The sequence below is a fragment of the Salmo salar genome, chromosome 20 (assembly GCF_965601325.2).
Source record: "Salmo salar chromosome 20, fSalSal1, whole genome shotgun sequence".
NCBI classification, from domain to species: Eukaryota; Metazoa; Chordata; class Actinopteri; order Salmoniformes; family Salmonidae; genus Salmo; species Salmo salar.
Window position 1 is genome coordinate 85,980,162 of NC_138310.1, and position 27,888 is coordinate 86,008,049.

Below are 27,888 nucleotides of genomic sequence, written 5' to 3' on the forward strand. Positions count from 1 at the left end.
TCCTCTCTCTCTCTCTCTCTCCATGAGCTCTACTCCCACTCTGTGGTGCCGGGAGGTTTGGAGGTCAGGTCAAACATCACCCGGGAGATGCCAGGGATCTTCTTGATCTCATTTACCATCTTCAGCACCACCTGGGGAGACATGCGAGAGAGAGAAGGGTTAGAGCTGGAGACCGTGGTTTATACATCTGCTCTGAGAGTAATGTCTGATCCCCATCTCGCGGCGAGCCGTAGTACCTCCTCAGGGATGTGGTTTCCAGGCGTGGCAGGTATACCGGTCATGAAGTCGCTGGTGATGAACGTTCTGACGACCACAGAGCGTCGGCAGGACGGCTGCCTCTGTGAGGAATCACGGTCAAAGTGCAGAGGGGTCAGGATGACCGGCATCTGACTGATCTTCCCAGAGTAACCTGGGAGAAAGAGGGTACAGAATTACCACACCAGACAGGGTTAGCAACGAGCACCTCATAAAGGGAGGTTGGTTCTACAGGGATGGGGGGGTTTGAAATCTTTTCACTATTCAAATAGCATCATGATTGTTTTGTCGGATATCTGAAATACATGTTTTTGTTTAAACTTAAGGTTTTAACCTGAGTAATGCTGCGCGAGGGAAAAGCTAGCGCTCTATTGCTGCATCAGTATACAGCCTGGTGTGTGTGTTGGGAGCGACCAGACGGAGGGAGAGAGCGAGACGCCAACGCAACGCTAGCTAACTTGTAGCAGCCACAGTGTTATTTCTCATCCCATATAATAGCTAGCTAGGCTAATTAAGGCTGCATGCTGTGCTTTCTTCCCAACCCCATAAACAGCAGCCTATCAAATCTAATGTTTCACATGCGCGGAATACAACCTGTCGGTTCCTCGTTGTAGCCTGCTCCTTCTCATTTCGCTAACTTTCAAATCCCTAATTTTATTTCAACTTGCATTGCATTAGTGAACTCACTCCACATTGAGCCTCTCGGCTTCTTTGATTGGCCAACAAACAAAGTTACCCGTCTTCATGGGGCGCACCGTGCACATCGTAAAAACTACCTTGAAAAGTGTGTTGTTTCCAATACGTTAATCATTTGAAAATGTCATAGTATATCCTTGTATGTAACAAAGTCACATTAACGTTTTAATATAATTCCGAAAAAGCCTTTTCAGTGTTAAAATAGGCCTATAATTTCTCTCTCGCCAAAATGAATACTGACAAGTATTTCAATACTAACGTCCGTTTAAATATTCGAATAACCGTGCACATCCCTAGAGTTCTACACATTGTATTTCTATACTCTCTATACTGAATCCAATAATAATTTCTATCCAGCCCTTCTGCTCCCCTCCTGAAGCAGGAAACCACTTACCAGACTCTCTGAGGATGGAGTGGGCCACAAAGTCTGCCTGTCTGAGTGTGCTGAGAACGCCCGTGGTCAGGAAGGTGGGGGTGATGTCTGTGGGGGGCTCCTTCACGTGGGACCCAAATACATACACAACTCTGGAGGGAGGGAGGGAGGGAGGAGAGAGGAGAGTCCATATGGCATCCTGCTAGCAGTAACTGGTTCTACTTCATCTACTGTGTACTGGGTTACCTGTTGATGGTGTGGCACATGCGAGGGATGAGTCTGGCCAGGAACATGAGGGATTCCCAGTGTGGTGCCTCTTTACTGGTGACCCCACACACATAGCTATAGGACCGACAGTCACCCTACACACACACACACACACACACACAGAACACATGGTAAAGCTTCAGCTAGATCACTTATGCATGCTGTAGAGGTTCACTTGACCAACACTTCATTATTGTGATGATTAGTTAATCAAAAGTGATCTATCGGGGTCCATCCTTCACATTTAGACTTCATTAAGAGACTGGGGTTATTTGAGGCCTTTCTCTTCTCCCTCTGCTCCCAGCCAAACTCCACAGAGAACAATAAGCCCCTCTCTGTTAACACTCCTGTGTCTCTCCTGGTCCACTTACCAACACACACAGTCACACTTTCTGAGGTAAAAGTAGCGCTCCGTCTCTCCTGCCTCCTTTATCCAACACACAGACACACATTCACTGTTTCTGGGATAAATATATCTCTCAGTGGCTTTCAGCAGGAAGTGTGGAGGAGACATCCACCACTGAATGGGCGGAGCCAGCTGTGTCATCATTCCATTACCATGCACTTGTCAACAGACAGACATTGTTTAACCAAAGCCTGAAGGAAATTAACAGAGAGCAGTAAATCTCCAAAATACCCATTGGCAGACATTGCCACTAACCACAGATCTAGGATCAGATTACCCCTCCCCAATACTAACCTTAACCATTAGCTGGATAAACAAATATATCTGACCCGGTATCAGCAATTATGGGAAGAGTTCTACCTACTCAGCCCTGGCGGTAGCAGTGCCATCCTGTTATAGTGAGAAGGAGATGGCTGCTGGGTGAAGGAATAACAGGAAGAGTCTAACTAGTCGTGGCGTCAGAGCCCAAACCACAGGCTAACATTAGGCCTAGCTACACCACACACCCGTCAGAAGAGAGGGACAGAAAAGAAAAAGACAGGTTCGTACTGTGCTGTCTGTTCTACAGTGTGCAGACACTATGGATTTCTCATTTCATGGAAACAAAGCTTTTATGAATTTCAGAAATAAACCAATGGAAAAACAGACCGAGACTTATAGACCACTGGGTCATAAAGGCTGTCGTTGACCATATAGCCTAGATAATGTAGTGGGGCAGACAGAGCCATATAGCCTAGATAATGTAGTGGGGCAGACAGAGCCATATAGCCTAGATAATGTAGTGGGGCAGACAGAGCCATATAGCCTAGATAATGTAGTGGGGCAGACAGAGCCATATAGCCTAGATAATGTAGTGGGGCAGACAGAGCCATATCGCCTAGGTAATGGCGGACAGAGACATATTGCCCAGTGGGTAATGTAGTGGGGCAGACAGAGACATATTGCCCATGTAGTAGAATTCTTCCGCTGCTCTGTTTGCTACATACTTCAGTCTGAGACTCAAAATGAGCGGTGTTGTACCAAACAAAGTCATCAGTGATTGGATCATCTCTAACAAAATCAGAGTATCCAAGCAAATAACGACTTTTTTAAATGCTGCTTTACCCATGTGTGTTCTGGCTCTGGTCCAACCCCTCTGTGTCTGGGACCAATCAGTATGGTCATAATGTGTTTGCGTTCTAGAAATCATCAGGGGAGGTACTCAGGTCCAGACGCATTGCTGAGAAGAAACTAACGTCTGTGGGCGTGGCATAGCATTTGGACGGAGCAAGGAGTTTGGGTAGCCAGGCAAGTTGACCACAGAGCCCAGTTTATGTAGTGGGGCAAATGTAGACAGAGAGAGTGAAGAGGCCTACTCCAGAGAGAGTGAAGAGGCCTACTCCAGAGAGAGTGAAGAGGCCTACTCCAGAGAGAGTGAAGAGGCCTACTCCAGAGAGACAGAGAGAGTGAAGAGGCCTACTCCAGAGAGACAGAGAGAGTGAAGAGGCCTACTCCAGAGAGACAGAGAGAGTGAAGAGGCCTACTCCAGAGAGACAGAGAGAGTGAAGATGCCTACTCCAGCAGTACCAGAGGGAGCATTTTGGTCAGCTACTGCCCTGACTCATACTCCCTTCATCAAGAGAGAAACTGAGGGATGGTCAGAGAGATACTCTCAGAAAAGGGGAGATATGACTAGACTCCAGCATCAGAGGTGCTGAGCGATTAGCTGAAATTTCGGTTTAGTTTTGGTTTTTAAATATCAAATAAAATAAAATAAGTCCACATGTAATTGGTATGAAATGACTAGCTAGTTAGCGGTGCACACTAGTAGCATTTTAAATCAGTGACGTCACTCGCTCAGAGACCTTGAAGTAGTTGTTTCTCTTGCTCTGCAAGAGCGACAGGTAACGATGCTTCGTGGGAGGCCGTTGTGTTCAGCAGGTCCCCGGTTTAGAGCCCAGGTTGGGAGGGTCAGAAGCAACACTTACTGTGTGTGTGTGTGTGTGTGTGTGTGTGTGTATACACTGCTCAAAAAAATAAAGGGAACACTTAAAAAACACAATGTAACTCCAAGTCAATCACACTTCTGTGAAATCAAACTGTCCACTTAGGAAGTAACACTGATTGACAATACATTTCACATGCTGTTGTGCAAATGGAATAGACAACAGGTGGAAATTATAGGCAATTAGCAAGACACCCCCAATAAAGGAGTGGTTCTGCAGGTGGGGACCACAGACCACTTCTCAGTTCCTATGCTTCCTGGCTGATGTTTTGGTCACTTTTGAATGCTGGCGGTGCTTTCACTCTAGTGGTAGCATGAGACGGAGTCTACAACCCACACAAGTGGCTCAGGTTGTGCAGCTCATCCAGGATGGCACGTCAATGCGAGCTATGGTAAGAAGGTTTGCTGTGTCTGTCAGCGTAGTGTCCAGAGCATGGAGGCGCTACCAGGTGACAGGCCAGTACACCAGGAGACGTGGAGGAGGCCGTAGGAGGGCAACAACCCAGCAGCAGGACCGCTACCTCCGCCTTTGTGCAAGGAGGAGCAGGAGAAGCACTGCCAGAGCCCTGCAAAATGACCTCCAGCAGGCCACAAAATGTGCATGTGTCTGCTCAAACGGTCAGAAACAGACTCCATGAGGGTGGTATGAGGGCCCGACGTCCACAGGTGGGGGTTGTGCTTACAGCCCAACACCGTGCAGGACGTTTGGCATTTGCCAGAGAACACCAAGATTGGCAAATTCTCCACTGGCGCCCTGTGCTCTTCACAGATGAAAGCAGGTTCACACTGAGCACGTGACAGAGTCTGGAGACGCCGTGGAGAACGTTCTGCTGCCTGCAACATCCTCCAGCATGACCGGTTTGGCGGTGGGTCAGTCATGGTGTGGGGTGGCATTTCTTTGAGGGGCCGCACAGCCCTCCATGTGCTCGCCAGAGGTAGCCTGACTGCCATTAGGTACCGAGATGAGATCCTCAGACCCCTTGTGAGACCATATGCTGGTGCGGTTGGCCCTGGGTTCCTCCTAATGCAAGACAATGCTAGACCTCATGTGGCTGGAGTGTGTCAGCAGTTCCTGCAAGAGGAAGGCATTGATGCTATGGACTGGCCCGCCTGTTCCCCAGAACTGAATCCAATTGAGCACATCTGGGACATCATGTCTCGCTCCATCCACCACGCCACGTTGCACCACAGACTGTCCAGGAGTTGGCGGATGCTTTAGTCCAGGTCTGGGAGGAGATCCCTCAGGAGACCATCCGCCACCTCATCAGGAGCATGCCCAGGCGTTGTATGGAGGTCATACAGGCACGTGGAGGCCACACACACTACTGAGCCTCATTTTGACTTGTTTTAAGGACATTACATCAAAGTTGGATCAGCCTGTAGTGTGGTTTTCCACTTTAATTTTGAGTGTGACTCCAAATCCAGACCTCCATGGGTTGATAAATTGTATTTCCATTGATTATTGTTGTGTGATTTTGTTGTCAGCACATTCAACTATGTAAAGAAAAAAGTATTTAATAAGATTGTTTCTTTCATTCAGATCTAGGATGTGTTGTTTAAGTGTACCCTTTATTTTTTTGAGCAGTATATATATATATATATATATATATATATATATATATATATATATACACACACACACATATATATATATATATATATATATATATATATATACACACACATATATATATATATATATATATATATATACACACACACACACACACAACTGAAATTAAATCAATGTAAATAAAGGATGGTTTATAGGGAGAAGCCGTAATGGGCAGTCACTAGTCCACCATCATTGTACATGGTAGACTAGTACATTTTTGTTTTTAAATCACATACTAAAAACAAATGTAATAAACAGAACCTAAACGTTTTATTAAAGTAAAGTGAATAAATGATGGTTAGTCTAATAACTGAATGTAATGGGCAGTCACTACCATCAATTGTTTTAGGTGTTTTTTTTACAGCATTCCACCCACAATGCATTTAGCCTATTGTTAAAAAATATAAAATATTAATTAAAAAAACAGAAGCGAAATTTAAAACCTTCATTATCGGTTTAAAACCGAATCCGAACAGACATGGTCGCTCAGCAACAAGAATCAGATAAACCCATCTATCCATGCTCGACTATAGAGGAGCAGCCAGACATGTCGCTCAGCACCAGAATCAGATAAACCCATCTATCCATGCTCGACTATAGAGGAGCAGCCAGACATGTCGCTCAGCACCAGAATCAGATAAACCCATCTATCCATGCTCGACTATAGAGGAGCACCCAGACATGATAAAAGGCCTCAGTCAGGTGACCAGTAGCCTGTTACATTCCCCAGCAAGAAAACCAAATAATGGTCACTCAAACAGAAGGGGAAACTAACAAAGAGTCACTGACAACAGCCAAATCTAAACAGGTGGAGTTTTGGGAGGGGTTCTGAAAGACAGTCATGGTTGGCGTCCACTGAAAGTTGCATAGCAACAACAACTGGGACCTAAAAGACACCCACCATGAGACCCACTAAATTTACCCAAGAAGAGGCTAAATAATGTTTTGTTATAAATCAAATTAGGGAGAGCCAAAGAAAGGCATTGACCCTCCACATCTATCAAGACAACTGGAACACTGGGCCAACCACTCTTAAATAGCAGCTGGGCCAGGACAGGTGAAAGACCTTCCCACTAACGAGATGGACACGCCAGCAAAGGTGTAACACATTCTGACTAATGAGGTGACACCGATCGGTGCGCCCCACATGCTAACCAGCTATACACAGTGGCGACCCGTCATTCAGAGTCCCACCTGTTTAGCAAAATGAAATAATAATCATTGAGTTATTAAAGCCGCATATAAAACAGGTGTTTCAGCCTCGCTCAGTGCTTTCTGTGGTTGTGGTGGGGCAGCCAGCAGAAAATATGGAGTGTAAGGGTTGGTAACTTTCTCTAGTTGGGTGTGTGGAACTAATGAACTTATCCTCTGCAGCAGAGGTAACTCTGGGTCTTCCTTTCCTGTGGCGGTCCTCATGAGACAGACAGTTTCATCATAGCACTTGATGGTTTTTGCGACGGCACCTGAAGAACCTTTCAAAGTTTTTGAAATGTTCTGCATTGACTGACGTTCATGTCTTAAAGTAATGATGGACTGTCATTTCTCTTTGCTTATTTGAGCTGTTCTTGCCATAATATGGACTTGGTCTTTTACCAAATCTTCTGTATACCAACCCTACCTTGTCACAACACAACTGATTGGCTCAAACGCATTAAGAAGGAAAGAAATTCCACAAATTAACTTTTAACAAGGCACACCTGTTAATTGAAATGCATTCCAGGTGACTACCTCTTAGAAGCTGGTTGAGAGAATGCCAAGAGTGTGCAAAGCTGTCATCAAGGCAAAGGATGGCTCCTTTGAAGAATCTCAAATATAAAATATATTTTGATTTGTTCAACACTTTTTTTTGGTTACTACATGATTCCATGTACAATGTAGAAAATAGTATAAATAAATAAAAACCCTTGAATGAGTAGATGTGTCCAAACATTTGACCGTATGCATGTATGCATGTATGTATGTATGCATGCATGCATGCATGTATGTATATATGTATGTATGTATGTATGCATGTATGTAATGTATGCATGTAATGTATGTATGTGTATAAGTCAGAGGTCACATTCCGACAGACACCTCATGTCAAGCAGTGCCTAGAGTGAGTAATACTGTAAGAAGTGATACCTGGACTCCCACAGTCTTGATTGGCAGCAGGAAGGCATTGAGTGAATGTAGACTGGTGATCTGCAGGAGTTTTTCCTCCTCCTCGTCTGATATACACGACTTCACTCTCTGCAGCAACGTGTGGGGCTGGAGGGACAGAGTAAGTGATGATTATTATTAGCTAGTCTGACATTTATTTACCTAGGCAAGTCAGTTAAGAACACATTCTTATTTTCAATGACGGCCTAGGAACAGTGGGTTAACTACCTTGTTCAGGGACAGAACGACAGATGTTTACCTTGTCAGCTCGGGGATTCAATCTTGCAACCTTTCGGTTACTAGTCCAACGCTCTAACCACTAGGCTACGCTGCCGCCGACATACGTAAGTTATCAGCATGTTGGTGCATAAAGAAGGACAGTTGGGGTCAATTGCATCAACAGTCCAACAGTCCAGAGCTCCATGTCCAAAACTCTTATTAGTACCGTGTTCCTGTCATAGACTAGTGATGCTCTGCTCTCTGACCTTTTTCACCATGGCAGAGAAGTCTGTGATGATCTTGAGGATGTTGTTGGTCTCAGCAAAGTCCTTACAGATGTAGGGCTCATCTGCACAGATCACTCTGATGGCCAGGCCAGGACCTACAGCAGAGGGTTAACAATACAGATCACTGATGGCCAGGACCTACAGGAGAGGGTTAACAATACAGATCACTCTGATGGCCAGGACCTACAGCAGAGGGTTAACAATACAGATCACTCTGATGGCCAGGCCAGGACCTACAGCAGAGGGTTAACAATACAGATCACTCTGATGGCCAGGACCTACAGGAGAGGGTTAACAATACAGATCACTGATGGCCAGGACCTACATGAGAGGGTTAACAATACAGATCACTCTGATGGCCAGGCCAGGACCTACAGCAGAGGGTTAACAATACAGATCACTCTGATGGCCAGGACCTACAGGAGAGGGTTAACAATACAGATCACTGATGGCCAGGACCTACAGGAGAGGGTTAACAATACAGATCACTCTGATGGCCAGGAACTACAGGAGAGGGTTAACAATACAGATCACTCTGATGGCCAGGCCAGGACCTACAGCAGAGGGTTAACAATACAGATCACTCTGATGGCCAGGACCTACAGGAGAGGGTTAACAATACAGATCACTCTGATGGCCAGGACCTACAGGAGAGGGTTAACAATACAGATCACTGATGGCCAGGACCTACAGGAGAGTGTTAACAATACAGATCACTGATGGCCAGGACCTACAGCAGAGGGTTAACAATACAGATCACTGATGGCCAGGACCTACAGGAGAGGGTTAACAATACAGATCACTCTGATGGCCAGGACCTACAGCAGAGGGTTAACAATACAGATCACTCTGATGGCCAGGACCTACAGGAGAGGGTTAACAATACAGATCACTCTGATGGCCAGGACCTACAGGAGAGGGTTAACAATACAGATCACTGATGGCCAGGACCTACAGCAGAGGGTTAACAATACAGATCACTGATGGCCAGGACCTACAGGAGAGGGTTAACAATACAGATCACTCTGATGGCCAGGCCAGGACCTACAGGAGAGGGTTAACAATACAGATCACTCTGATGGCCAGGACCTACAGCAGAGGGTTAACAATACAGATCACTCTGATGGCCAGGCCAGGACCTACAGGAGAGGGTTAACAATACAGATCACTGATGGCCATGACCTACAGGAGAGGGTTAACAATACAGATCACTCTGATGGCCAGGCCAGGACCTACAGGAGAGGGTTAACAATACAGATCACTGATGGCCAGGACCTACAGGAGAGGGTTAACAATACAGATCACTCTGATGGCCAGGACCTACAGGAGAGGGTTAACAATACAGATCACTCTGATGGCCAGGACCTACAGCAGAGGGTTAACAATACAGATCACTCTGATGGCCAGGCCAGGACCTACAGGAGAGGGTTAACAATACAGATCACTCTGATGGCCAGGACCTACAGGAGAGTGTTAACAATACAGATCACTCTGATGGCCAGGCCAGGACCTACAGGAGAGGGTTAACAATACAGATCACTCTGATGGCCAGGCCAGGACCTACAGGAGAGTGTTAACAATACAGATCACTGATGGCCAGGACCTACAGCAGAGGGTTAACAATACAGATCACTCTGATGGCCAGGCCAGGACCTACAGCAGAGGGTTAACAATACAGATCACTGATGGCCAGGACCTACAGGAGAGTGTTAACAATACAGATCACTCTGATGGCCAGGACCTACAGAAGAGGGTTAACAATACAGATCACTCTGATGGCCAGGACCTACAGGAGAGGGTTAACAATACAGATCACTGATGGCCAGGACCTACAGGAGAGTGTTAACAATACAGATCACTGATGGCCAGGACCTACAGGAGAGGGTTAACAATACAGATCACTCTGATGGCCAGGCCAGGACCTACAGGAGAGGGTTAACAATACAGATCACCCTGATGGCCAGGCCAGGACCTACAGGAGAGGGTTAACATTACAGATCACTCTGATGGCCAAGACCTACAGGAGAGGGTTAACAATACAGATCACTCTGATGGCCAGGACCTACAGCAGAGGGTTAACAATACAGATCACTCTGATGGCCAGGACCTACAGGAGAGGGTTAACAATACAGATCACTCTGATGGCCAGGACCTACAGCAGAGGGTTAACAATACAGATCACTGATGGCCAGGACCTACAGCAGAGGGTTAACAATACAGATCACTCTGATGGCCAGGACCTACAGGAGAGGGTTAACAATACAGATCACTCTGATGGCCAGGACCTACAGCAGAGGGTTAACAATACAGATCACTGATGGCCAGGACCTACAGCAGAGGGTTAACAATACAGATCACTTTGATGGCCAGGACCTACAGGAGAGGGTTAACAATACAGATCACTGATGGCCAGGACCTACAGCAGAGGGTTAACAATACAGATCACTGATGGCCAGGACCTACAGCAGAGGGTTAACAATACAGATCACTTTGATGGCCAGGACCTACAGGAGAGGGTTAACAATACAGATCACTGATGGCCAGGACCTACAGCAGAGGGTTAACAATACAGATCACTTTGATGGCCAGGACCTACAGCAGAGGGTTAACAATACAGATCACTCTGATGGCCAGGACCTACAGGAGAGTGTTAACAATACAGATCACTCTGATGGCCAGGACCTACAGCAGAGGGTTAACAATACAGATCACTCTGATGGCCAGGACCTACAGGAGAGTGTTAACAATACAGATCACTCTGATGGCCAGGACCTACAGGAGAAGATGGGGTTAACATTAAAGCCATAGACATTCTGCAAAACATTACAAATTACAGTAACAATTCCCTGTCTTGGGTCAGTTAGGATCACCACTTTATTTTAAGAATGTGAAATGTCAGAATAATAGTAGAGAGAATTATTTATTTCAGCTTTTATTTCTTTCATCACATTCCCAGTGGGTCAGAAGTTTACATACACTCAATTAGTATTTGGTAGCATTGCCTTTAAATTGTATAACTTATGTCAAACATTTCAGGTAGCCTTCCACAAGCTTCCCACAACAAGTTGGGTGAATTTTTGCCCCTTCCTCCTGTTAGAGCTGGTGTAACGGAGTCAGGTTTGTATGCCTCCTTGCTCGCACACGCTTTTCAGTTCTGCCCACAAATTTTCTATAGGATTGAGGTCAGGGCTTTGTGATGGCCACTCCAATACCTTGACTGTTGTCATCCTTAAGCCATTTTGCCACAATTTTGGAAGTTTGCTTGGGGTTATTGTCCATTTGGAAGTCCCATTTATGACCAAGCTTTAACTTCCTGACTGATGTCTTGAGATGTTGCTTCAATATATCCACAATTTTCCTACCTCATGATGCCATCTATTTTGTGAATTGCACCAGTCCCTCCCGCAGCAAAGCACCCCCACAACATGATGCTGCCACTCCTGTGCTTCACAGTTGAGATGGGGTTCCTCGGCTTGCAAGCATCCCCCTTTTTCCTCCAAACATAACGATGGTCATTATTGCCAAACAGTTCTATTTTTGTTTCATCAGACATGAGGACATTTGTCCAAAAAGTACGATCTTTGTCCCCATGTGCAGTTGCAAACCGTAGTCTGGCTTTTTTATGGCGGTGGCAGTGGCTTCTTCCTTGCTGAGCGGCCTTTCAGGTTATGTCGATATTGGGCTCGTTTTACTGCGGATATAGATACTTTTGTACAGGTTTCCTCCAACATCTTCACAAGGTCCTTTGCTGTTGTTCTGGGATTGATTTGCACTTTTCGCAGAAAAGAACGTTCATCTCTAGGAGACAGAACGCGTCTCCTTCCTGAGCAGTATGACGACTGCGTGGTCTGATGGTGTTTATACTTGCGTACTATTCTTTGTACAGATGAACGTGATACCTTCAGGTGTTTGGGAATTGCTACCAAGGATGAACCAGACTTCTGGAGGTCTACAATTTTTTTTCTGAGGTCTTGGCTGATTTCTTTTGATTTTCCCCATGATGTCAAGCAAAGAGGCACTGAGTTTGAAGGTAGGCCTTGAAATACATCCACAGGTACACCTCCAATTGACTCAAATGATGTCAGAAGCTTCTAAAGCCATGACATTTTCCAAGCTGTTTAAAGGCACAGTCAACTTAGTGTATTTAAACTTCTGACCCACTGGAATTGTGATACAGTGAATTATAAGTGAAATAATCTGTCTGTAAACAATTGTTGTAAAAATGATTTGTGTCATGCACAAAGCAGATGTCCTAACCGACTTGACAAAACTATAGTTTGTTAACAAGAAATTTGTGGAGTGGTTGAAAAACGAGTTTTAATGACTCCAACCTAAGTGTATGTAAACTTCTGACTTCACCTGTACATAAAACATTCTATTCTGTGTTAGTTCTAAATGTTCCATGACTATATATAATGTTCTGTCGTGTGTTGGTTCTAAATGTTCCACGACTATATCTCTGGTCTAAAAAAAATATATCCCAATGCCCCAGGGCAGTGATTGGGGACTCTGCCCTGTGTAGGGTGCCGTCTTTCGGATGGGACGTTAAACGGGAGGTCATTAAAGATCCCATGTCACTTATCGTAAGAGTAGGGGTGTTAACCCCGGTGTCCTGGCTAAAATCCCAATCTGGCCCTCAAACCATCACGGTCACCTAATAATCCCCAGTTTACAATTGGCTCATTCATCCCCCTCCTCTCCCCTGTACCAGGTCGTTGCTGTAAATGAGAACATGTTCTCAGTCAACTTACCTGGTAAAATAATGGATAAATAAAAATAAATACAAAATATATAGAACATTCTATTTTGTGTTGGTTCTAAATGTTCCACGACTATATTTAGAACATTCTATTCGGTGTTGGTTCTAAATGTTCCACGACTATATTTAGAATGTTCTGTCCTGTGTTGGTTCTAAATATTCCATGACTATATAGAACATTCTATTCGGTGTTGGTTCTAAATGTTCCATGACTATATAGAATGTTCTGTCCTGTGTTGGTTCTAAATGTTCCATGACTCTATATAGAACATTCTATTCGGTGTTGGTTCTAAATGTTCCATGACTATATATAATGTTCTGTCCTGTGTTGGTTCTAAATGTTCCATGACTCTATATAGAACATACTATTCTGTGTTGGTTCTAAATGTTCCATGACTATATATAATGTTCTGTCCTGTGTTGGTTCTAAATGTTCCATGACTCTATATAGAACATTCTACTCGGTGTTGGTTCTAAATGTTCCATGACTATATATAATGTTCTGTCCTGTGTTGGTTCTAAATGTTCCATGACTATATATAACGTTCTGTCGTGTGTTGGTTCTAAATGTTCCATGACTCTATATAGAACATTCTACTCGGTGTTGGTTCTAAATGTTCCATGACTATATATAACGTTCTGTCCTGTGTTGGTTCTAAATGTTCCATGACTCTATATAGAACATTCTACTCGGTGTTGGTTCTAAATGTTCCATGACTATATATAACGTTCTGTCCTGTGTTGGTTCTAAATGTTCCATGACTCTATATAGAATATTCTACTCGGTGTTGGTTCTAAATGTTCCACGACTATATATAACGTTCTGTCCTGTGTTGGTTCTAAATGTTCCATGACTCTATATAGAACATTCTATTCTGTGTTGGTTCTAAATGTTCCATGACTATATATATAACGTTCTGTCCTGTGTTGGTTCTAAATGTTCCATGACTATATAGAACATTCTATTCGGTGTTGGTTCTAAATGTTCCATGACTATATATAATGTTCTGTCCTGTGTTGGTTCTAAATGTTCCATGACTATATATAACGTTCTGTCGTGTGTTGGTTCTAAATGTTCCATGACTCTATATAGAACATTCTACTCGGTGTTGGTTCTAAATGTTCCATGACTATATATAACGTTCTGTCCTGTGTTGGTTCTAAATGTTCCATGACTCTATATAGAATATTCTACTCGGTGTTGGTTCTAAATGTTCCACAACTATATATAACGTTCTGTCCTGTGTTGGTTCTAAATGTTCCATGACTCTATATAGAACATTCTATTCTGTGTTGGTTCTAAATGTTCCATGACTATATATATAACGTTCTGTCCTGTGTTGGTTCTAAATGTTCCATGACTATATAGAATGTTCTGTCCTGTGTTGGTTCTAAATGTTCCATGACTCTATATAGAACATTCTATTCTGTGTTGGTTCTAAATGTTCCATGACTATATAGAATGTTCTGTCGCGTGTTGGTTCTAAATGTTCCATGACTATATATAATGTTCTGTCCTGTGTTGGTTCTAAATGTTCTATGACTCTATATAGAACATTCTATTCTGTGTTGGTTCTAAATGTTCCATGACTATATATATAACGTTCTGTCCTGTGTTGGTTCTAAATGTTCCATGACTATATAGAATGTTCTGTCCTGTGTTGGTTCTAAATGTTCCATGACTCTATATAGAACATTCTATTCTGTGTTGGTTCTAAATGTTCCATGACTATATATATAACGTTCTGTCCTGTGTTGGTTCTAAATGTTCCATGACTATATAGAATGTTCTGTCCTGTGTTGGTTCTAAATGTTCCATGACTCTATATAGAACATTCTATTCTGTGTTGGTTCTAAATGTTCCATGACTATATATATAACGTTCTGTCCTGTGTTGGTTCTAAATGTTCCATGACTATATAGAACATTCTGTCCTGTGTTGGTTCTAAATGTTCCATGACTCTATATAGAACATTCTATTCTGTGTTGGTTCTAAATGTTCCATGACTATATATAATGTTCTGTCCTGTGTTGGTTCTAAATGTTCCATGACTATATATAATGTTCTGTCCTGTGTTGGTTCTAAATGTTCCATGACTATATATAACGTTCTGTCCTGTGTTGGTTCTAAATGTTCCATGACTCTATATAGAATATTCTACTCGGTGTTGGTTCTAAATGTTCCACGACTATATATAACGTTCTGTCCTGTGTTGGTTCTAAATGTTCCATGACTCTATATAGAACATTCTATTCTGTGTTGGTTCTAAATGTTCCATGACTATATATATAACGTTCTGTCCTGTGTTGGTTCTAAATGTTCCATGACTATATAGAACATTCTATTCGGTGTTGGTTCTAAATGTTCCATGACTATATAGAATGTTCTGTCCTGTGTTGGTTCTAAATGTTCCATGACTCTATATAGAACATTCTATTCGGTGTTGGTTCTAAATGTTCCATGACTATATATAATGTTCTGTCCTGTGTTGGTTCTAAATGTTCCATGACTCTATATAGAACATACTATTCTGTGTTGGTTCTAAATGTTCCATGACTATATATAATGTTCTGTCCTGTGTTGGTTCTAAATGTTCCATGACTATATATAACGTTCTGTCGTGTGTTGGTTCTAAATGTTCCATGACTCTATATAGAACATTCTACTCGGTGTTGGTTCTAAATGTTCCATGACTATATATAACGTTCTGTCCTGTGTTGGTTCTAAATGTTCCATGACTATATATAACGTTCTGTCGTGTGTTGGTTCTAAATGTTCCATGACTCTATATAGAACATTCTATTCAGTGTTGGTTCTAAATCTTCCATGACTCATATATATATATATATATAAATAAATAAAAAACATTCTGTACGGCGGGGTACTGACCAGGGAAAGGGTGTCGACAGACGATGTCCTCTGGCAGTCCCAGTTCTCTGCCCAGTGCCCGAACCTCATCCTTATGGAAGTCCTTCAGTGGCTCAATGACTTTTCCCTGGAGGGAGTGAGAGAGGAGACAGTTCAGATCAGAGTTGTGGACTCAAGTCGCATGACTTGGACTCGAGTCACAAATGTCATGACATAAAATAAAATAACTTCAGAATTGACTTGGACTTGAGACTGATTTGTAATGTTTTGTCATTAATTTTGTGGCACAGAGACTCAGTGAATAACTCTCCACGCAGCCAGAGACAGTATCGCACTTTCAAAAAAATAACAAAAAAAGATTGCCTAATTAAACGCACTCTGCCCTCGGATTGGACCAGCAAACTGTCAATCAACACAGGTTGGGTGAGCTAGCATAGTGAGAAAGTTTTGGGGGATTGTATTTTAATAGGCTACATATAGTCTACCATTTGTATTTATTACTTGGCTTATTCGATCTGTTCACTAACACAGGCCTACGGCATTACACCAAATTCTTGTTTCAAAATGATCAAATTTTTGCTTCAGAACCAAAAAGTAGTGCATCTTGACTGTTTACCAGTCATTAGCATTGGTGCGCAAAGAGTAGCCTACCTATGCTAATATTTATCCATATAAAGTACCGTTTAGCAATCTGCTACGGATGCATCTTTTCCACAACAATAGGCTAGCTGGTGATTTGGTCATTTTCCTATTTCAGATAGGCCTAGTTTGCGTGGGTTATAATTCTATACCTCAGTGGTGGTACTATGTCTGAAGATAGCTGTGACGTTGCACTACCTTCATTTCTTATGAAGATGTCAACAACAACAACAAAAAGAGTCTGGGGATTTAATTATGATATTTGAAATTGACTGCTAACATGAATTACTTTCAGCTCAAAATGCAGGTGTAAAACGTACTTTATTTCTGCATCTTGCGGTTTTGAAAATGCACCACCACCCAGGGCACGGGGGTGGCAAGCTTTGAACCACTCCTTTTTGTGGGTCGCAGGTCAAATCCACTGATCTAGCGAAAAGATGGCTGATTTGCTATAGGATCAGGTGCAGTGCAAATGTTACATTGCAGGGAGAGAGAGGATTGACATAAATATCGTTTGGTGATAAGAATATGAACCGGCAAGCTCACCAGCAATGGGGTATCAAGCAACAACTACTAGCAGATTACTGGTCTTTTTGTATGTCAAAATGGCTTGAAATTGATATTTGTATGTCAAAATTGCTTGAAATGTGTTGTCTGTAATGTGCGGGTGAATAAGGGAATCTGACAATGTTACTGTCGATGTCCAATGTTTACTTGACCCTCTGCATTTCATACATGATACATCTTGTGTCACACTCAATGCGGTCCCCACACACCCCACTTGTACTCCATTAGTTCCTGGTGGAACACTCACCCATCTATAATTGTCAAAAATGTGTTGTAGACAAAATAATGAAAAGGGCTATCTGGTAGCCTCAATAAATAAACAGATTTTTTTGTTGAACAAGTAATTGCCTGTATAGATTTTTTTTACATGACTTGCTTTTAGACTGCACGACTTGGACTTGACCCGCTCAACTTGGGATTCGACTTGAGACTTGGACCTTGTGACTTGAATAATAGTGACTTGGTCCCACCTCTGGCTCAGAAAGCTCTGATACATGCTTTCAAGGTTGTGTTTGAAGTTTGTTTCAGTGTGTGTGTGTGTGTGTACCTCGTCTCTGAGCTTGCGGATGAGTTCTGTGTCGTTGTGGTGTGTTTTGATGACCTCTGCCTTGCCGCTGGCGAGGTGAGAAGCACTCTCTATGAGGTCTGGCCTTAGGGTGCCCTGGGCTAGGAACACCTCCTCCGGCTTCAGGTTCATCTCCCCTATCACCTCATTGGCCACCTACAGACACCAACCACACACACAGGAAGTCAATTCAATAGTTTTTTTTTATTTATTATTTTTTTAGACAGACAGACAGAGACTCGCAGACAGAATCTCAGAAAGACAGACAGACAACAGACTAGGACTAAGATAAAGTTCAGGACAAGGTATGAATCCATGTGGAAACTTTTCGAATATTAACAGATTCATGGGACCAGCTCCGTTGCTAACTACCTGTGCCATTGCTAACTAGCATAGCTGGTCCATTGTTCCAAAGAGTTATAGGATATTAGAATGATCTTGTCTTAACCCTTGTCATCTTCCACCTAGATAACAGACAGGCAAGACACACTCACAGACACAGTACCTTGACGAAGGTGTCTCCAATGATCTTCCTCTTCTCCTCAGGGTTGGTGGTCATGTTGAGGGTCTTGCTGATGCGTTTCCGTGGCGTCCGGTCCTCGTCGGAGATGGGCAGGGTCGTTGTGCCGTTATAGAAGGTGTGTGCTGCGTTCACCACTGGAGAGAGAGAGAATTATAGTTAAGTTAGTGATATTTTTTTCATATACACAGCCAGGCACATGTATGCTACATTCGAGTCCATTCTGGACAGGTGTAGCACACCAACATAGCTTTACCTATCACTTTTAAGGTTGACCCCCAGCTTGGCTTGACCTCTCAGCTTTTGAGGTTGACCCCCAGCTTGGCTTGACCTCTCACCTTTTGAGGATGACGCCCAGCTTGGCTTGGCCTCTCACCTTTTGAGGATGATGCCCAGCTTGGCTTGGCCTCTCACCTTTTGAGGATGACGCCCAGCTTGGCTTGGCCTCTCACCTTTTGAGGATGACGCCCAGCTTGGCTTGGCCTCTCACCTTTTGAGGATGATGCTTGGCTTGGCCTCTCACCTTTTGAGGATGACCCCCAGCTTGGCTTGACCTCTCAGCTTTTGAGGATGACGCCCAGCTTGGCTTGGCCTCTCACCTTTTGAGGATGACGCCCAGCTTGGCTTGGCCTCTCACCTTTTGAGGATGACGCCCAGCTTGGCTTGGCCTCTCACCTTTTGAGGATGACGCCCAGCTTGGCTTGGCCTCTCACCTTTTGAGGATGATGCCCAGCTTGGCCTCTCACCTTTGAGGTTGATGCCCAGTTTGGTGAGGGCCTCCTCAACGCTCTGGCTCTCTCTCTTCCTCATGAAGCCGTTGTCGATGTGCACCGCGATGACCTGCTCCTGGTTCAGAGCTTTGTTCAGCAGGGCCGTACACACCGTGGAGTCCACCCCGCCACTCAGCAGAACCTGGGAACAACATTGGACCAGACATGTCAATCAACACAACGCCAGGACTAGAAAAACATTCTTTCACCTCCATTTCCCTCCCCCTCTCTCTCTCTCTCTCTGGAGGGACAGCCCGCTTTCTGGGAGCAGAGGAAGTCGATCACATTGTTTCAGCAGAGAAAACAGTGTAATTTCACTGTCTAATTGAGTGTTTAATAGCTCAGGTTAACTTACTACGCCCTCCCAAGGTCTCTATGTTCTATACTATGGGGCTCATGTTGTACACCCACATACTGCATCTAACCATACTATAGATTCCTCACCAGTACTTTGGACTTGCCAACTTTCTCCTGAATCTCTGTGATACAGGACTGCTGGCGGTTCTGGACGGTGAAGTTGGAGGTGCAGCCGGCGATCTCAAACAGGAAGTTACGTAATATCTCTGTTCCCCGCTCCGTCAGGTCCACTTCCGGGTGAAACTGGGTCCCATACAGCTTCTTCTGCTCGTTGGCAATACCTGTCAGAGAACAACGTGGGGGGGCGGCAGTGGTGAGATGTGGGTGATCAAAGATGAGGCGAATTAAGGAAGGGAAGAAGGGGATGGGGAGGGAAGAAGGGGATGGAATGCCAATGGTCTTCATGATCATATTGTGTAATTGACTGAACGTAGGGAAGTATGGCAGTAGACTAAATTAGTCTCAAATATAATTTTCTTCCAGGCCCAGGACCTTTCCCAAAATACTTACCCGCAATGATGCTTCCTGACTGGGCCACCACCTTGAAGCCATCAGCCACCTTGTCCACACTGTCCCCATGAGTCAACAGCACCAGCTCCTCCTTCTTAAGGCCCCTGACAACATCAAGTCACACACAGGGTCAAAGGTCAGACAGGAAGTACATTCACACACAGGCATAATGAAACCTAAAATAACTCCACCCATATCTGGAACCAGAGGGAACAAAGCAGCAGCAAGCAGCCACATGGTGCTTGTGTCAAACTGTGTGTGTCTGAAAGATGACTCGCTCGCCGGCCGCTATTCTCTGGACTGTGCGGTGGTGGCAATTTTCCTTTTTCTTCACCATAGTAAGAGGAAAATTCTTTGAGGGAGGAACGGGTACAGCTGTGACACGGCTAACTCGTTTTACGACCAAGTCAGCTGTATCCAAACAGCGACTAATTGTTAGCAAGCTAGCCACCATGCTAGTTCGCTTTTGTGGTTTTACTTCGACAAGAAAAGTGTTTTACTGGCTACACCAAGCTATCCTTTCTAATATGTCTTTTCGGAAATGGTATCCAGCCATTACACCGAGTGCCACCGTCGGAGATAGCTCGCGATTAGTGGGTTATCTGACTAGCCTACCACGCTAGTTTTTTCTGACAGCTAAAAACATAGCATCCCAGCTATGGCGACAAAACCATCTCCCACTCCAAGGAGAAGATCCCGGCACAAATGTGCTCCTGTGGAAACACGATATCGGCCAAGGACAACCACTCGTTCTGCTCCGCTTGCCTTGGGCTGCAACATGCCAGGGAAGCATTAGCCTCCCCCAGCTCCTGTCCCCACTGTGCCCACTTCACTGTGAAGAGTCTCCGTTGCAAGCTGGCACGCCAAGCTAGCCTGAGTCAACAGGACCCTAACATGGGTGCTTGTGCCCCCAATGGCTCATCAGAGGCGATGGATATCCCCACAGGGAATCCTGAAGCGGCGGCTAGTGCAAGCTGGGGCAACCAGCTCCACGCTATTGCCCCGCTGTTGGAGGACTCTAGCAACGACCTCGCGGCCTCCCTGCCAGGCTTCCTGACTGGAGGTGAAAACTACTCCATGGGGTTCTCCTTTGAAATCGTCGGACGGCGACGAAGACTGCTTCATCCCTTCCGGCCAGGCCACCAAGCCTCCTGCCAGGGAATCCGAAACTGGAGACGCAGGACGGGGTCCATCCCTACCAGCTCGCAGTGTGGACCTGCAGGATGTGTGCAAGCGCGCTGTAGACAAACTGGTGATTCCCTGGCCCAACGCAGTAACAGAGAGCACCACGTCCCGCTACCAAGGTAAGAGGCTACCCAAAGCCAAACGGGCGGCAAGGCAATTACTACCAGTCTTCCCAGAATGCCTGGAGGTTATCCGTACACCTTTCTCCTCCAAGAACCCTGTCCAACGTGGGTTCGGTGTTGGACTGTGTTGACATGGAAGGGATTGGGCTTGCCCACATGCCTCCCATCGAATCCCTGGTGGTTTCCCATCTACACCCCAACCAGAAGTCCTGCTTTAGTTTTTGTTTGTAAGCAGGAGTATAGAATTATGGTCAGATTTGCCAAATGGAGGGAGCGAGGGAGAGCTTTGTATGCGTCTCTATGTGTGGAATAAAGGCGGTCTAGATTTTTTTCCCCCTCTGGATGCACATGTGACATGCTGGTAGAAATGAGGTAAAACTGATTTAAGTTTGCCTGCATTAAAGTCCCCGGCCACTAGGAGCGCCGCTTCTGGATGAGCATTTTCATGTTTGCTTATGGCCTTATACAGCTCGTTCTTAAGTTGGGGTGTGACCCACGAGGGCAGAACGGTGAGTGGGGACCCCATCTCCATTTTATAGACAAACAGTCTGGAACTCCTTGGTGTCCCTAGCATTAAAGTATTTCCTCCCATTTCTGGAGGGTCGTCATGTTCCTAGTCATAACAGACAATACCACTGTTGTGGCTTACATAAACAAACAAGGGGGACTGCGATCCCTTCACTTACACACAGACTTAATATGTGGAACAGTTTGCATCTCCAGTCACTGAGACCTACTCATGCACCGGGAGTACTGAATCTGAGGGCAGATTTACTCTCCAGGGGGAACCCTCTATATGAGGAGTGGAAGCTCCACCCAGAGGTAGCCAATCAGGTTTGGATGCACTACGGCACCCCAGCAGTGGAGCGTTATGCATCGATGGAGAATAAACACTGTTCCTGAGGGATCGAGACGCACCGATAGGAGTGGACGCATTAGCGCACGAGTGGCCACGCGTCCTCCTGTATGAATTCCCCCCGACTGGCCCCTATTTCCCCCACCCTAGCCAGGGTGCGGGAGAAGGGTAGGTCTCTCATAAAAATAGCGCTGCATTGGCCAGAGAAACACTGGCTAGCAGAGATCAGTCAACTACTATGCAGTGAACCATGGCCCCTCCCTCTGCGTCGGGACCTACTGTGCCAGGCGCACGGCGAGATGTTCCATCCTCACCCAGAACGGTTAGTACTCTGGGCCTGGCCCGTGAACCGCTTAACTCTAACACTGCCGGGCTTCCCCCAAAATGTCATTGAGACTATTCAGAGTGCTAGAGCCTCATCCACCAGCTCCCTTTAAAGAGCACGTGTTTGAGGAATGGTGCAACAAGTCACAGACAGTGTCATTCCAGTGCTTTGTCTCTGTAATCATGTCGTTTCTACAGGAATTATTATTAGACAAAGGCTTTTTCTACTATTAAAGTATCAGGCAGATATTTTGGCTTGTCATGTAGGTTTTGGGAGCACGACAGTTTTATGAAGGGTGCATGTCGTTTGTGTCGTTTGTGTTGCCCCGTCGTGGGACAGTTGTTTTGGATGCTCTATGCCAACAGCCTTTTGCGCCCCTGGATCAGGTGGATCTGAAGATGCTTTTAATTAAAGACAACTCTATTACTAGCACTGGCCTCTGCCAAGCGTGTAAGTGACATTCAGGCACTCTCAGTGCACTCGTCATGTGCAGCCGGTACCCAGTAACGATAGCATCATTGTGGCCAAACCCCTTGCCTTTATCCGTAAGGTTATTAACCCAACTTTGATGCGTCTTCCCCTTGAGCTGAAAGCTTTTTTTTTATCCCCTACCGTTTTCCTCTCCGGATGCATATGTTGTGCCCAGCACTCTACATGTACAGGACTAAGGGGTTTAGAAAATGTCATTAGATGTTCATTTCCTGGGCGAAACCTTACACCAGTGAAGCGTTCACAAAACAGCGCCTATCCCACTGGATAGTGAGGGCCATTGCGTTGGCCTACACAAGTAAGGGTCTCCTGCTGGCCTGCGGCTCATTTCACTAGAGAAATGGCTACATCCTGGGCTTTATTTAAGGGCATATCTATCCAAGATATTTGCTTAGCAGCGAGTTGGGCTTTTCCACATACATTTGCAAAGTTTTATAGGCTTGATGTCACTGCACTGACCCTGGCGCATACTGTTTTACGTGTAGGATCTTCTCAGGGAAGGGCCCATTGTGTGGTGTATTAAACAGGGCAGTCGGTCATCAGGATAACTTGTCTGGCAATACGGGAGTCAGATTATCCCATAAGGGAAATACCGAAACTGATACTGAAAAGAGAACTTCAGGTTACGACCGTAACCTCGGTTCTCTGATAGCATGAGTGAGGTATTTCACCAGACCGCCAACCTTGCACGAGCAACGAAGAGGCGTTGCTTATTTTTGAATGACTCAGAGACGCTGCGTCAGACCTTTTATAGGGTAGAAGGGATGTCCCTCCCCGACGCACAAATCTCGACATCCAGCCTATCATGGCTGGCGTAGTGTAATAAAGGCTTCTGACGAATACACTGGGGGCGTATCTCATAAGTGAAACACCGAAATGAATACTTGAAAGAAAACTGAAGTATGTGACCGTTGGAATTTTGATCCAGTTCGCGTCAAACACATGGCTCTGGGACAAACCAATCAAAAACACTAGTTTTTGCTCTTCTAACCATTAACCTATTTTCTCAGAGTGGTTATGGTGAAACTGTTTTCTATCTGCCTACACTGAAGAATATTTAGTTCTTCCAACACACCTGAAGAGAGAACAGGTGTTGTCCAGTCCGATGTTGAATACTCCATCCTCTCTCACACTCTTCCTGTGTACTGTTCCTCCAAAAACTTTATTCATCATCTGTGGAGAGGACAATTGATCATTAGCCTCTTAAATCTGCATCTTGTATTGATTGAAATAACTCCTTTCATTTGTATGTGATGTGTACATAAGAAAGTGATTCTTAGTGGGTTTTATCCAAATGATCTGTCTTATGCTAAGGTCTTCCAGGAGGGAGGTTTCATGTGTGTGTATTTCTCAGGGCCCTCCTACCTGCATTCCATAGCAGATACCCAGGACAGGCTTTCCAATGGTGAATATGGCAGGGTCAAACCAGGGGGCATCCTCAGCATACACAGAATTAGGACCACCAGAAATGATGATCGCTCTGGAGACAGAGAAAGGGGGAGGAACGTTTTTTTTTAAAGTGTAGAAGGAAGGAGGATAAATATTGAAAGGCAAAAGACAAACAATCAATGTCATCATACACAACAACAGAGTAGTCATTTCATACTAATAGCATAGACATGAGCATACAGCTGTTTGAAAGCCCCACCTCTCTCTAGTGGGCCCATAGTTTAGACATTCTCTATTGTCTGTTCAAACCGAAGCATTCCAAAAAGGTGAGTGTGTGTGCACATCTATTCTGTAGGGGCGGAGACACGATTTAGCAAACTGTAATGGAAAAATAGTGTCTCCTAAAAAAGCCCCCCATGCCCTCTCTCTCCTTTCTGCAGAGAGACGGGGACCTCTCCTAAGCAGTAGAATGCAGTGTAAACACACACTCCCTCCCTCCAAGGTCAGATAATACAAAATATACAGTAACATTTCATATATTTACAAAGACCTGCTTAGTCTAGCCACTGGTTTGTATTCCTTTGTATAGGGCTCCAGGCTCTCTCATTGGCTGTCCTGACAACTGTGTTCTTCCACAGACGATGGACAGATAAAGAGGGGCTCTTGGGAATTATCACAGTGTCATTATTCTGACAGGTTCTCTCTCTCACACCTACATTTATGCATTTTCTTGTTTATTTCAAAATGTTTGGTCCAGGTTGGTTGACTTTGTAAATGCCACCCAGGTGCAAGTGTGATGTCAGTCAGTCTCACCTGAAGCCTTGTTCTCTGATGGCGAAGGCTGGCGTCTCTAGTGGGAGGATCTCTGAGCGGACAAACAGCTCTCTGATCCGCCTGTCAATCACCTTGCCGTACTGAGCCCCGGCGTCCAGGATGACCACTGCCCCCTCACATGAACCATTCTGAGGCTCAATGCTGCTGATGTCCAGCTGGGGGAGAACACACACACTGTCCTGACCACGTACCAACACTCAATCAGGATAACCACATAGGCCTACGTGTGGAATAGCCTTCAACAATGTTGTTTTTAATGAAGATACAATAGTCTATTTTCCCAACACAATGGTTGAACCAGCGGGTGTTCAAAAAGCGTTGCAAACCGTTAAATTCATTCAAAGACAGGCAAAACCATTTGCGATGGTGAATGGCCCCACTTCGGTAATCTCATTGTGAGGAACGGGATTCATTAAGGCCAGAACACAATTTGAGACATGTGAGTCTCAGTACTGAGAATAGGACGTGCAGAATCACGAGTCCAACAGAAGCTAGGGGCCTGAGCATGGTCCAGTAGGGAGCAGCTTTGGTAAACTGTTCAGTCAAGTAGGGGCTTTAACCTGCCTTTTGAGATTTCTAGTGACCAGATAGATGCTTCAAGCCAGGATTCACAAGCCAGAGGACGTTACTCTAGAATAGATATATCGAAACAAGTTGTTTTTCAGTTAAATCTATATACCCGCCCCTTATGCATGATTTATGTAGGCAGCCATTGATTCATTGATATGGCAGTCAAGTGTTATCAAGGGAGATAGATAGTGACTGTCTTAAAAATCACTATGGTTACAAGCTTAATATTCTTATCAAAACTGTACATTTCTCATTCAATACATTGGGGCATTAGACGTGGGCAAAACAAATTCAACTCACTGCTCTAGTAGTAAATTGTGAAACTGAGATGTCCCCACGTGGTTTCTGACACTCCGTACTTCCGTCAATGAAAAACAACAGGCATTCGCTCGTGTATCAAGCACTGCAAGTGACACCATTATTAAAGCCCTAAAACTGCGAACCACACATTGCATATAAAACCGCGTCGATATTGGATGTGGAGTTGTTATACTGGGCCTGCTTTCCCGGAGAAAAGTAAATACGATGGTTGGCCTTTGCTGCAGCTGGCACAACTGTGTGGTGGGTGGACAGACTGGAGACCGGGCGCTAGTTAGCTGGCAAGTCATAGTTAGCTAGCCACCAACCCGATTCTTTATGTTAAATGACAGAAAAAACATGCATGCTCGTAACACAATCTCGAACTGTTGCTACGAAGTTGAAATGTATAAAGTCCACGACAATCTGTAACTACATTGCTAGCTATCATGCTAGTGAGCTAACAATATCGGGCTATTGCTAACGTTAGTTAGCCAACTACAGTAGTCGATATCCAGCTGTGCGGCTACCGTGCGGCTGCAGCTAGCTAAGCTAAATTACACGCGGCTTCTGCTAGCAATGTCTACACCATGAAAGATACAATAGTGGCATAAAAGTTAAATTCACTATCTGCTGGAGGTTTATAAAACCCTCCAAAACATACATTTAAAAGACGAGGCAACAGGCATGGAGACGGGCATCTCCGACGGAGGTGAACGCACGCCGCAAGTTTGCTGAAAACACGACACAGGCCGTAGCTAACCGGGGACTCCCAGCGCCCATGTCCCGCAGCCGACAACCACCGACAGACAGCCGATACACATTGAACGAGAAACGGGATATGTTGCTTCCTTGGCGGCACACAGGCCGTTATTTGACTGACCTTGGTATCTCCGTTGCACAGAGCCATGGATGAGTGTAGCGGAATGGACTCTGCTCCTCGGTCTTCCAGATAGTACGCAACAGAGAGAGACTAGTGGCTGCTCGCTGAGTTGTTGCGCCGACCGCTGACGAAAATGTGTGCTAACTAGCGCTTCCGTAGCTACAATACTCACTGTCTGGCTGGCTTTCTATGACCGTGCACTGTCCGACCACTTCGCTCAAAGACTGTCGCTGTCCCCTCCCCTCTCGGAGAGTAGTGACTGTCTGCGTGGGAATAAGGGCTTCCAGGGAGGAGTACTCCTGGATAATTTAGTGGAAAAGTTTATTATGGAAAAGCTGCTGCAGTTTTACAAGGGGATGAATTCGACCCATGTCTATCTATATCACGTGAATAATGTAAATAGTATGTAATTGATGGAGGACTAAACACCACTCCACTGAGAAAGACGTTTCTGGGGATAATTTTGGATCCCTCTGTGGGTGAAGTATAACGGGAGCTATGAGGGGAAATCCAGACAACGGTATGTCTGGATCATGGGTTCAGCTTCAACTAAAGGAACAGAGTGTTTGTACACTCACTGTGTGTTAACATGGTACACTGCATGTAATAGACAAATATGAAGAGGAGTCTTATGATCACACCATGAAAGATGCAATAGTGGCATAAAAGTTACATTCACTATCTGCTGGAAGGGACTGTTAAAGAAGGTTCTCTGCTGTTGGAGTAGATGGAAAATGGACATGTGAACTTTACTGACTTTATTGTCCCCATGGGGAAATTTTGTTGCAGTGTCATGTACACGTTTAAAGTGGTGTTTAAATACAAAACAAATTGACAATACAACTTTCATAATGGTTACATACCAATAAAAAGAGGCTAGCCTGCCGGCCTTCCTGGGTTGATAGGAACATTAGCCAAAGCTATTTAGGAGGGATATCACACCTGGCACAAATGAATGTCTAGTTGTGTTTTTCCTGCTGATGGCTGCCCTATACCTGTGCCCAGAGGGGAGTAGTTCAAAGTCTGGGTACATGGGGGGCTTGGTCTAAAAAGATTTTGTGAGCCTTGCAGAGGGCCCTGACCTTAAAGATCTCATCCAGGCCTGACTGTTTGGCTCCAAGTACCTTGCTTGCTGTGG

At 44.9% G+C, this 27,888-nt stretch overlaps 1 protein-coding gene across 1 annotated transcript; it reads right to left on the reverse strand.

Annotated features, from left to right (window-relative positions):
• On the reverse strand, positions 1-26,965 carry LOC106581456 (GMP synthase [glutamine-hydrolyzing]). The gene is made up of 16 exons (XM_014163522.3): positions 26,751-26,965; positions 24,980-25,155; positions 24,143-24,257; positions 23,853-23,950; positions 19,801-19,904; positions 19,378-19,571; positions 18,910-19,075; positions 18,149-18,300; positions 17,626-17,799; positions 15,894-15,999; positions 8,224-8,339; positions 7,721-7,846; positions 1,571-1,686; positions 1,346-1,476; positions 237-409; positions 1-131 (listed from the first exon to the last, which is right to left on the reverse strand). Exons 1-16 carry the CDS (start codon positions 26,775-26,777, stop codon positions 30-32), a joined length of 2,076 nt encoding a protein of 691 aa, XP_014018997.1. The 5' UTR covers positions 26,778-26,965; the 3' UTR covers positions 1-29.
• Positions 26,966-27,888: the final 923 nt, after the last annotated feature.